This window comes from Corvus hawaiiensis, chromosome 1, assembly GCF_020740725.1.
Source record: "Corvus hawaiiensis isolate bCorHaw1 chromosome 1, bCorHaw1.pri.cur, whole genome shotgun sequence".
NCBI classification, from domain to species: domain Eukaryota; kingdom Metazoa; phylum Chordata; class Aves; order Passeriformes; family Corvidae; genus Corvus; species Corvus hawaiiensis.
In genome coordinates, this window is record NC_063213.1 from 19878928 (window position 1) to 19892173 (window position 13246).

General features: G+C 37.7%; 1 protein-coding gene across 1 annotated transcript in view; it reads right to left on the bottom strand.

Moving 5' to 3' along the window:
- The window catches only part of MALRD1 (MAM and LDL receptor class A domain containing 1), a 234883-nt gene that overhangs the window by 192103 nt on the left and 29534 nt on the right, over positions 1-13246 (bottom strand). The window contains exons 10-13 of the mRNA XM_048323783.1: positions 8768-8914; positions 5762-5871; positions 2657-2824; positions 551-671 (exon numbers count right to left, since the gene is read on the bottom strand). Of these exons, the coding sequence (XP_048179740.1) occupies positions 551-671; positions 2657-2824; positions 5762-5871; positions 8768-8914 (546 nt within the window). The remainder of the gene's footprint in view (positions 1-550; positions 672-2656; positions 2825-5761; positions 5872-8767; positions 8915-13246) is intronic.

Sequence of the window (13246 nt, forward strand, 5' to 3'; positions counted from 1 at the left end):
GTTGGTTTATATTTCCATCCATTGGCACTTCAAAACTACAGAGTGTGAGTACAAGTTTGGTGGGCATTCCTTATATGTCAGATATTCAGCAGTAATGATGGGACAAGCCTCTTGCCCTAAAAGTAAAGCAGCAGAATTTGCTCTTTAGTGGAAAATACAGGATGCTTTGCTTCTGCCTCCAAATGTGAATGTGAGCAGGTACTACATAGTAAGTAGTATCAGGAAATTCCCACGAGAGCTCACTTTGCAGAATTAGTGCAAACTTCCCATAACAGCTAGAGTATAACACAAGGATGAAAACCTTTATTGTAGAACCATAGAATGGTTTGGATTGGGAAGAGCCTTAAAGATCATCTAGTCTGTCATAGGCAGAGTCAAAGACCCAACCAATGCAGCATGGAACACTTACAGGCAGAAGACAGATTACAGCATATGGACTGTTTTCTCAGATTATCCTCTACTTTGTTAAAGGTATCTTCAAGTTGTTAGTCAAATCACAGATATATGTAGAAGAAATTGGGGAAAATGTATTGAAAACCATGAAACTTGCCTTCACTTTCCTGGCTGATTCCTGGAAGTGATCTATTCACAACTACACATTCCTCTGATATACCGATATCATCAATAGCAACAGCAGCATGTGTTGTTAGAATAGTACCTTGCAAAACAATCTGTAAAGACAGAAAAATAAGTAATTCTTTAAAGGTGACATGATAAAAAGACACAAATACACACACACACACACACATTTATATATTCCTTTTTAATTTATGACATCTGCACAGGAACTAAATTGTGCCTACAACCAACTCTGAACATGAGCCAGGAGAAACTACAACTGAGATTTGATCAGGTCAGAAATCTGCTCCTCAACTGTCAAAGCTGTAACTGCATTTACCTAGGGAAAGTTATGCAACTGAGATGACCTTGCTTCAATCAAACTGGTAAAAGTCATCACTGTTGCATGAATCATCTTCCTGCTGGAACAGATAAAAATTACATATCTTTTTAAATTAGCTATTCATGGTTACCAAATATGATGATTTACAACACTGTTAATTGTGTCCATGTATACTACACCTGCTGAAGTTAGCAATGTGGTACAGTAAATATAGGGACAGATTGCAAATTGAAGTTCCTGCACTGTCAGCCTCACCTCTGTGCCTGGGAAGATCATGGAACAGATCCTCCTATAAGTTATGCTAAAGCACGCGGAGGAGAGGGGGTGACTCGAGACAGCCAGCATGACTTCACCAAGGGCAAGTCCTTCCTGCCCGCCCAACCCAGTGGCCTTCTGTGCTGAAGTGACTGCATCAGTGAAGGGCTATGGCTGTCCCATATCTGGACTTCTGTAAAGCCTTTGACATGGCCCCCACGACATCCTTCTCTCTAAATTGGAAAGAGGTTAATATAATGGATGAACTGTTCAGGGGATAAAGAATTGTTTGCATGAGGAAGAATTTCTCACATCCAGAGGGTAGTGGTCAATGGCTCAGAGTCCCCATGAACATCAGAGACCAGAGGTGTCCCCCAGGAATCTGTATTTGGACCAGTGTTATTTAATATCTTCATTAATGACATAGTGTGATTGAGTGCACCCTCAGCAAGTCTGCCAGTGACAGCAAGCTGAGGGTGCAGTTGACACACCTGAAGGACAGGATGCTATTCAGAGGGACCTGGACAAGCTTGAGAAGTGGCTGGCCCATAGGAATCTCATGAGGTTCAACAAGACCAAGTGCAAGTTGCTGCACCTGGGCTGGGGTAATGCCCAGTATCCATCCAGGCTGGGAAATGAAGGGATGTGGAACAGCCCTGCCCAGAAGGACCTGGGGGTACTGGGGGATGAGAGGCTGGACATGACCCGGCCATGTGCATTCACAGCCCAGAAAGCCTGGGCTGCATCAAAAGCAGTGTGGGCAGCAGGGCAAGGGAGGGGATTCTGCCCCTCTAATCTGCCCTTGTGGGACCCCATACAGAGTATTGTGCCCAGCTCTGGGGTGTCCAGCATGCATTGGAGTGAGTGCAAAAGAGGCCACCAAGTTGATTAGAGGGATGCAGCATCTCTCCTATGAGGGAAGGCTGGGAGAATTGGGTTTGTTCAGCCCCAAAATGAGAAGGCTCCGGAACGACCTAATTGCAGCCCTCAGTATCATAAGGGAGCCTACAAGAGAGATGGAGAGGGGCTATTTACAAGGTCACGTAGTAACAGAATAAGGGGAATGGATTCAAACTTAAAAAGAGTAGGCTCAGATTGGATATTAGGAAGAAATCCTACACTTTGAGACACCTGGAACAGGTTGCCCAGAGAAGTTGTGGATGCCCCACCCCTGGAGGTTTTCAAGACCAGGCTGGATGGAGCTCTGAGCAACCTGGTCAAGTGAAAGGTGTCCCTGCCAATGAGGCTTGGAACTAAATAATCTTTAGGGGCCCTTGATGTTTGTTATAAAAAGTTATTCTAATGTATAGAATACTGACACAATGGCTATGCTCTTTAATATTTGCACCTATGTAAAAAGCTAAATTAAATTCTTTTTTCATATGAGCATTAAAGAATAGAGATTCTCTTTTTATATATTTCATCATTAAAAGTAAATTAATTCTAAAGGCCAAAGTAAAATATCTTTTTGAAAGCAATGTAAATGTGATTTCTAATTACCTGAAAAGGCAATTCCTCAGCTGCACTTTCCACAGGTATATTCACTTTTGTCCAATTCATCTCAGGCAATCCTGAAATGTCACGTAATTTTTCCAAACTTCCATTTAATGCAGTTCTCCTAAAGACAGAAAGCTGGGAATCCTGAGATAACCAGTACCAAAATCTTACCTGTTGAAAGAGATTTTAATGAAAAGCTTTAAAAAATGATATAATCAATCTGCAAGAAATTCAGTACCAAGTAATATATGTACATTATAACAAAGAATGACATGACAGGTCTAAACACAGGCTTGGCATAAAAGATGGGGATGTTTGAAATTACAGCAAGTTGAGGAGCAGTATCATGCCTAAAGACAAAACCATATTTAAAAGTAAAGCTTACTTTTACAATTTACTTTGAGCTTGTATCTATCAACTCATGCAGACTGAATGATACAACTTCCCCTAACTTCTTTATCTTAGTAAGCATTACGAAACTTCGCAAATATTATTTTTCTTTACAAATGCTGAATATATGACAGTTTCATAGGTGTGTTAATTTCAGAAGTGCAATCATTGAGGTTCTCATATGAAAGAAACCTTATGATCTTTTATTTCCACAATCAACATAAATGAATATGATCTGAAGACAGATTTTTAAAATAATCTATTCATCTCCTGAAACAAGAAGATTGACCAATATATGGGAGGAAAAAACAATAACTGTAGGTGGATGAGGCTGCTTGTGGGGCAGAAAAGATCAGAAAAGAGTGGGAATCACAGTTCACTCCCCTGCAACACAGAGTAAGTCTGTTATATATAGATATATAGATATATATAGATATATATAGATATATATATATATATATTTTTAATAATACCCAGGCAAAAATTCAGCTGATAACTGAGGGGAAGAAATAAGATTTTCAAAGACTAATTTTTTTTCTTTTCCCCTGAGTCCTTTCTGCTTTTCTACATAGTGAAAGACTAAAATTTCTTCAACTGCAGTATCTTTAGTTCCCTGCAAAAGCCTTGATATTGATAATATTTGAGTCTTCATGAAGGTAAAACGAGAGCTGGATCAGTCATTCAGAAATATTCCTGTTAAAAGACAGTGCTACTTTTTAATATCTTTTGGCTTCATGTCTGGTAGACTCAGTCTCTCAATGTTTCTTTTTACCTCCACTTATGAAAATCATGTCTTATATAAAATAATCTTGTTTATTAATAAATTGAAATACTTTCATGCAACTTTCATTCCCCCAGCAAAAAACTTAAGAAGTAGAAAGCAGCACTATACAAACACTTTCCAAAATGAGCTGTTTGAAGAACTTTAAACAATTTAGATGGCTTTTGTCTATCAAACAGCTTTTCAAACAAATTTATGCTTTCGTTAAGTAAGAAATAGTGTTAGTCTCCTTCTCTATGTCTACACGTTCTACTATACAATGACTACTGTGTTCATTAAAGAGTTGTAAACAGAGAACTGGGACTAGAAATTTGCTTCCACAACTCCAAAACCTTGAGCTTAATGAAGATGTTTCTTAGCTTACATCTACAAAAAGACCCAGCTAAAAGAAGCTGCAGAAAGAAGTTACTTCTAAACTTCAATTAACCAGAAAGGCACAATATAAATTTGTTATCCTTCAACTCAAATTTTTTTTTTAACAACTGGAGCTAAAGAACTTGTAAAGCTAATAATGAACATAGATCTATTTATGTGGATACTTTTATCCTCTCAGTGGGACATCCAACAGAGGGCATCATCTCACATTTATAGGCAGAGAACATAACACATCTTAATGAGCAACTGCGACTCCTTGCTCCTTCCCAGAATAAAAGTCTGCAGGGAAAATGTGGCAGAAAGCCAGGCTTCCAATCTTCAGAAACACTCTCCTGACAGACATGTACAGCTAGGTAACAACTTGCTCTAGCTTTTGTTGAATCTGAGAATTTTAAATTCATTCAATACATGCATACTTATGACAAAAAATGTTTCTTTTCTGACTTTGAAGTAGAGAAAAATAGCTCATCCCCACTGCATTCATGTTTATTTTGAATGCAGACCAAACTCTGCAATAGATCTTACCAGAATAATTCATTGATTCACATATCAGTGCTGCCCAGTTTGTCTTAAGGGTTTCTAAGATAAACTAACCTGAATCTGAAAGGTACTTACCTACTCAGCATCAAAGTCAACAAAAGAGAGATGAAACTGTCTAAACAAATGCACTGTGATTACAAAGGCTGTTGGGTGTCCCAGGCCTTCGATGGGATGGTTCAGGCCTTCTGAGTTCCCTGCGGCAGCATTCTGCTCGAGTTTATCCTGCATCTGTTTTATTTCTAATGTTTTATAACACTAAGAAGTCACATGAAGATTAAGAACTGTGAGAGTACCTTAAATGACAGCAAGGCACTGTTCTTGAATTGTTTCAGAGCCTTCCAGTCCTCAGCTGTAAGTTGTAGCTATTCAGCTGAGATGTGGTAACTCACTGATGTGTGCAGTCCCAAGTGAGCTACAGTTTCAAGTAAAACAGATTTAGCTAAGCTAGCACTTGTTTCTGGTCCCTTAGATGAGATATAACCTAAGAAGCCTAGATCCTGTGGAATAAAATTCCGCTACTTCTTGGGCCTTCTAAGTGCAGTTCCTTCTTTTCTGACATTTTTATTTTTGAAAAAAGTTTTCTTAAGTGGAATTAACAGTTTCTGTTCTACACTGAGTCTGAAAAATTAAGCAACCAGTCTAGATTTTATTTTGTTTCTCTAAAGCCTCTTTTTTCCACTGAAAAAAAAAATTATTTTGGCAAGCTTTCTCTGTCTTTTCCTTTTCTTTTCTCTGCTTTTTAAATCAGAAGGAGATTATACAGTATCAGAAAAAAAAACCATATAATAACTACACAACTTCTCCCCAATATGGCATAAGCTTTGAAAAATTATAGAATAGGAAACAAAAATGCCTCAGGAAAGAGGAAAAAAATTTATAAAACTGTACAGTATCTATTAATTTTATTTAGGGGCCAAAAGGACAAATAGAAGCACAGCTGTGAATGTTTTCTTGTAGTGAATAGTTGCTGTACATATTTACATATTTGATGTACATATTTAATGTTAATATCAAGTGGTTACCTGGCAGCAGGTGAGCCCAGGGGACAGCTTGACAAGGAAAGGGCTTTCCAGATGACACATGGCCATCTTTGTGTTCATCTGATGTGATCCACTGAAGTAAATGAATGTTCCTATAAACAAAATTTTTTAAAGTATGAGAAATATGTCATTCTCCAATGGCAAATAGGTACGTCAGAGAGGTAACTATATGCTTCATGAGACACATAAAGCTTATTCACAGATCAGAACAATCTAAACTGCTTTGCTATCAGTTCAGTCTCTGTGGATAATGAGGAGGGTGTTGTAACAGGCTGTGACAACCAGTGTCTGTGTGGGCAAAGACAAAACAGAATTGCTAAATGCTCCTGGCTCTTCCCTCTCGTAAAACTATCATGACTGATACCAAAGACAAGGAGAGAGGGAGAAGGAAAGAAGGCTATTTGGGCAGCTAAGACTACTGAGACTACCCTGTCATGGTGCCTGCAAGCACCTAGACCCAAGGAAGTGACTACGGAGCCCCTCAAAGGGAGTTCAGATGTTGTTTCTCTGAGAGCATTACTGTGCAGACCTGCTGGAAGCATTTTTTATCTGCTCTCTTCAAGCAAAAACCTTAAGGTCTCCAGCCTCAAAACACTACAAACTATTAACCATCACCTTCACAAATTGCCCATCCACTCTCTGCATGGACTGGGGAGAGCTGAGGAGCTGCAACACAGAGCACCCTGGAGATCAAACAACAGAGAGCTCAGCCAAGATCCCTAAAGGACACATTTTAATTGGCTTAAATAATGTTTCAAACAAATTTAAACCTGAAATTAGTTCCTTTAGGGTACAATATTCACTCTCAGCACAGCCCAGCCACTTTTAAGCATGCTAACAATGTTGCAGACCACAGGAGCCAATGGAATAAGCTATATTTTCTCATGGGGTCCACAGACTTGACATTGTTGTCTGTGCTAGTGGGGATGAAAGCTTAATTAAAGATCTAATCTGAACTCTGGCAAATGCACTGCGTTTGGATTTGAACTACAGCAGATGTGCTTCAGACAAAGGTAGGGAAGGATAAACATTTTCAAGGGGCCCTAAAGCAGCATATTTTGAATGCCGTCAGTGATGCCTTTGCTGAATACTGAGACTTTTTCATGAAAGTCTATGCAAAACAACACTAAAGGCTCAGTCTTTTTTGAGCATTGATATTACACATATTGCCTTACATCTTGGAAAATCAGCTATTGTGCTGCTGCAGTCATACTCCTTAGCCCTTTATTTTCCATGGATACGTAATGAAGCCGAGGGTTAGGTCCAGCCCCACATGAATAATGGCACCGCTTTAGCAAGGTTGGCACAAAGAGGGGACCATTCCAGCTCCCTGTACAAACAGGAATGCTGCACTCTGCAGCACGAGGGAAGCTCCCCTCATTGGAATGCAAGGGTACTTCAAAGGACCCTCTTTTAATTTGCAGCTGAGGCTCTACAGTAGCCTTGTTAAGATCTTCATTAATCAAAATTTACTGCTGCCCTCCCCAGGAGAGGAGAGAGATGAGCACTCTGTGGTACTAAAAGGAACTTTTTGCAACCTGAAGGATCGTGGTTTAATGTTGGCAAAAAGTTGCTCAGACTCTAGGATTCCAGAGAAAGTCGTGGCTGTACCAGGCACTATGATAGATGGGTACAAAACCACCTCAGAAATACCTTTTCAGCTAACTCATATGGGGAATGCAACATTACTGGACTTGTGAGGTGGGGCATGGTAACCTCCAAATCTGCTTGAGGCTTTAACCTGCAGCAACACTGAACCAAACTTGTAATAATTCAGGTGTCAAAGCAGCTTCAGTGAAGCACCACATAGTTCCTTATGGGTGATTTTAACATGCTACTTAGACTGCCAGCAGCCTTCATTCTGACCACGTTACCCCTCAGATCTCACCAGCACCTGGAGCAGAGAAAGACACAGGCAGATCAGTGCACCCCTCTGGAGCTTTGAGAGTTTGGAACCTGTAACACTGTAGTGTTTTATATAAAATGCAGTAATGCGGATCCAGTGCCACTCACAGAGACAACATTAAATGAAATATCAAACAGCTGCTGAGAAAAGTGAGTAGCAACTTCGATGTGTTTCATCACATGAGGAACGGTGGAACAAATGACTGCTCAGTTAGAATCATTCTATAGCACGCACACATACTTGCACCCACTGCTGTTTGCTCAGGTGAATTTTAATCCTGCAGTTCCTATACCTTTGAATGCCTGAGGCGGAACACTTAACATGTCACATTTCTTTAACATGAACATGGAAGAGAAGTGTAGAGCTCTGGCTGAAGATAATATACATTTAATTAAATCTGAATTAAAGGGGTTCTGAAGTGTTACACAGATTTTAAAGTAATTTTATCTCCACTGGAAGCAGTGCAATAGATACATTTTAATACGATTAAAGTCACAGAATACTTGCCAGTATTATTTGACAGTGATAAACATGCTTGCCAGTTTTATTTTTATGCAGTGTGCTATAAGATATTTCACTTTGGAAAAATATTTTTAATAGCCCTCTTCTGGAATAAAATTATTTTCCAGCTGAATGCATTGTATGGCAAATATAGGCTAAAGGAAGGACAACTATTTAAAGGAAATTATACTCACTCTATTTTTCCCAGACAATATGGATTAATTTAACTGCAATCTTCAAAAGCTATTTGTATACAATGCTTCCAAGAATGGCCCCTATGTGAATATTGGGTAAACAATGGTTATGCACAAAGTCAGCTGTCTGTTCAAAGGCAGGTATCTCAAAAAAACTGCATTAAGTCTCATACCTCACTGATTGTGCCAGCTAAAAATAGAGGTTACAAAGACATGATAACTAGATCACAGCTAGGAAAGAGCATCTCCAACAGACTGGCTTTCTGTAACACATTACCCGTGTTATTTGTGGCACCCATTTCAAACCAGTTTTTATCAGTCTGTGACCATTTACAAGTAGGAATTTTCATGACAGAAGGAGAAAAATAATAAAAAAAGAAGTGTCACCACGGCCCATATTATTTGTATGACCTCTGCCAGGGAGTTTTCTGTCAAGGGGAGCCTGTTCTTTCTTTATGTTCCAGTCAGCATCACCTTTGCTCAGTGGCTTCCATCCACAAAGGTCAGTCTCAAAATCACACAAGGTGTAATTAGCTGTGGGAAGAGCAACAACAAGAAGAGATCAATAAGTGAACTTGATGCAACAGTTTAATGCCACAACTCTGACTGTTGTGTATTTAGATGTACTAAGAGTGTTGAAGAAGCACTGCCAGGTTATTCAGATGGATAAAGTGTTCTAGAATACAGGTAACAGGTCGGGCAGGCCCTTCCTTTCTTAATCAAACTCAGAACCACGAAACAAACAACCTCTAAGAGAACAAACTATATCAAAGAAAAGACCAATAATACTAAATTTTTTTTAAAGAAGAGTTGTACTGGTAATTTAGTCATGAATGTGTAAGAAAAATCAAATGTATTTAGAGCTTGAAATATATGGAAAGCAAAGATTAATTAAGCTTTCATTTAATTTATTTTTGAAAATGAGATTTAAATTTATGAATTATTCAGATCAGCTAGAAATTTTTATTGCAAAGTAAAAGACCATTTTCTCAGTTGGTATGGATTAGACCAATTTAAGTTATATAAAAATTTCACAGACTCTTACATTTATTGAGTACAAATAATTATTTTGATTAGAAAATTCTATACTCTGAGTTGTCTTTCCTTGTCCAGAACAGCTTCCCAAAGCACTACACTTAACTCCTGGGGTCACTTATTGGAATTGCAACCATTACTTTAGAACTGTATTTGCCACTTTCTGCTCCCACAGCACATTTATCTGATCATATCAGCCTCAGACAAAATCATACATATTACTCCAACTTTCAGATTGTACAAAACCAAAATGAAATGCATCTTTCTTTCAGCATTATTGTCGCAAAACTAAATAGTAAGAGTTTCCCAGGAATAAAGAAGTTATTTGAGCAGCTAAATCTTAAGGTACAAAATAAACCACAAATATCAGTGTCTCTTATCTGGCTTCACTATATACATTAAAATTTGATGGTGCATGGTTTTCTGTTTAGTGCAGTATATTTAGTTAAAAATGAAACTTGGTTAACTTATTTAATTACACTGTCATGCTTTTCACAAGGTATCTTTTTAATTAGACTTCAATTGAGAGTACATTAAGGTTGAATATGCAAATTGATATCCAAGGCTAATCTGTTTTGGCAATTAATACTATGTCTAGGCATTTTGCTCTCCTTAGCTAAGCAGTCTTGGGAGAACCAAAGTGACACAAAAAAGGAAAATATTCTTTGCTTAAATATCTCTTTCTCCTGGCCTCCCTAACCCCACAAAAGGTCTTCTGCATAAACAGCTGACTGCAGTGTCTGCATAGTGATATCCAAAAATACATCAATAAATGACCCCATAGGCACCAAAGAAAAAAAACCCCATAAAATAATGGTTTAAATATGAAACTAAAATCAAGATGGTACTAATAACTAATATTTTACAGCTCTAAATGTATTTGGCATGGAAACATTTTTTAAAATTATTCTTTGCTTTTAACTAGAGGTATTTAGGACCTTAAGAAGACTTGTCATCATGATAAAAACAACAGCTTTTGTGTGACCAGACAGAGACCATCTCTGCCCTTGATGTTCAACAGGAAGAGAGATGTGGTGAAATCAGCATTTCTTACATTGGTAGCCAGTAGTAAAATTTCTTCTAACACTATAGATGTAGAAAGAAATGTATAAACATCAACTTAGAAAGAAATGAATAAACATCAGCTTTTAGGCTGAACGTATAAGCAGTTGCAGGCAAAAAAAGATATGCACATACACGATCCCAAATCAAATTGGTTTTGTCCAGTTATTTTTTCAAACTTTGAGTCTGAACACAATTATAAAGGTAGAACATTCATGGTGGTGCAGTTCAGTGTTTTGTTTGTTGTTGTTCATGCTTGGGTTTGGTTTTTTGTTGTTGATGATGGTTGGTTTGGGTTTTTTTCTCTTGCGTGGTGGGGAGCAAATAAAATATGATAATGCTGACCACCATTTAGATGCTAAACGTTTTTTCATTACACCTTTCACTTGAAATTTAAAGCTCTACACAAGCACCCAGTCATGCAGAAACACTGACCAGAGTCAATTACCAAACCCAAGAGTTTCCCCTATGTAGTATCTGGAAGTGATACTTCAATTTAAAAGTGTAAATATGTTGTAGAACAGCTGCACTCCAACTGTGAGTGAAATGCACTTGTCCAAATGAACAGTAGAACTTAAACTTTATCCCTATTTAATTCTAAAAACTTAAGGGGTACTTGTAAATGTTTAATCAAGCTTGAAAGAAAAGTTCTGTGCTTTGGCTGGAACCCAAATCCAAGTAAGACAGTTTCTCAGTGTGTTTTTTCATTCCTTAAACATTAATAAACCTTAAGAAATGTGCCTTTCCTATCAAACATTCAACATTTTTATCTGAACCTTCAAGTGATTATAGGTAATCTTTCACTATTCACTTAGCTGCAAAATAAGTGCCTGCACAGCCTATAGTTTTTGAGTAGTCATACTACAGTTAAGTTTGACATAAAGCTCTTTTCTGATATATTATGTCCCTTCCTACTGCAATTCTCAGCACCAGAGCTTATGTTTCATATATCACTAGGAAGATTTCACTGGATTCAAAATGCAGAAATATTTTTGACATTTTGAATGGAAAATGAGTCAATTCTCTATTTCAGACCTTTATCTATTTAAAATTCAGCAAAACAGAAAGGAAAATAGAAAGGAAACCACAACTTGCTTTCATTTTAACAATAAGTCAAATTTGTTTGTTTTTTTTTTTTTATTCATGTGGATATATCAGTGACTATATTCATGTGGCTATATCTTAACTAGTCAAGGAGCGAATTATGAAACCATTTCTACAAAACCCAATGATGCAACCAAGAAAAATTGTTCCCCAAAAACTTTTTGAGTTTCAAGAATAAGTGTAGGTTACTAAAGCCATCAAATACACTGAAGTGATTTTTTCAGTTAATACAAACCCTTTTCAACATATTAAAAAAAAAAAAGAAACAGGAAACAAAGCACATATTTCAAGAGCACTGGGAAGTTAAACGGGAATGCTTTTTTCTTTGACTAGCTTAGTCTATTTATCCCTGCTCCTCATGATCCTCCCAGGGGAAAATAAAGCAGTTCTGTTAACTAGGCTGGGTTACCAGCCAAGTCATATTGCAGCTTTGCTAGCCTGAAACTGCATAAAGGTTTTCAATCCTAGTCTGGGAGTCCAATCAAATGAACACAAATGGGGACACTCAGATGGTCTCTCCATCAGCTTGGTGTTTCCCTGAATAACACTATTGAATGTGGTGGGCTGGTCCCTTCATTCAGCGTGGCAGCACCTAAACTTCTTTGGAATTTGAGGTAACAGCTATCTGTATGAACAGAAACCAAAGAACTTCTTTGTCATTAATATTTTGTCATTTCTGGCTAACATTTTATGTCATTTTGTGAAAGTGAAGGGCATATACCTTCTTTCTGAGTGTCTGTGCACTTCTCCTACCAGATTGTGATTAGTTTTATTTACCTAGAATTTGCTAAAGGATTCATACAGAACTATCACAGATGGCCATAGGCCATCCAGCCTCAACTTCCTTATGTTGTAAGTCATTAGACAGATGACTCATAACTCTCACAGGTGAGATGGCCTCGTCTCCTTCTGAAACTACTCAGCCCCTTTGCTTAGGGTTAAGAGAGCTTAAGAGAATCTCATGTCAACCCTTGGTCTGCAGAGATCATGTTTACTTTGAGCTGTTCTGGTGAAACACAAAGGCAATGCTACACAGGACTCGTCAGCAACCAAGTCGGTGAAAATAACATGGGTTCAGCTTCTTGTTCTCCACAGGCACATACCAGATCAAAGAACAGTTACTGACAACTTCAGGCAAATTCAGTGTCACAGAAAACACACAAATGTTTAGTAAAACAGGTGTTTCAGACTAAAAAGTGCTCTTTCCACCTTAATGTCGAATGGTAATAGAAATATTTGCATCTGAGTTCATCTGCTGTGGAACATTTCAAGGATTTGCAATGGTAAATTGCTATACAGTAAATGAAATGCAGTAAAAGGTACATGGCTTTAAAATTATACAGGTTTTCTTCATTCTATGTATTCCATATTCATGAATTATACAAATCCTATGAAAAGTTGAGAATATTTAAGGTAATACTAGAGGTGTTAAATTAAAAGCAGGAGAGGTAAAGATAGGTGTTTTAATAAAGTTTCTATTTAAGCTAAATGGAAATGATCATCTTTCAGAAATACCTGTAGGATGACACCACCCTACAATAATTTTGAATTTACATGGATGCTGATGAGCAGGTAATTTCTAGAAATACTGCTACATCAATGTGTGATATTACTTGAAAATAACAAGTATTTCCTAGGCTTGTTTCCAAGTTGCTAGGACTGCTA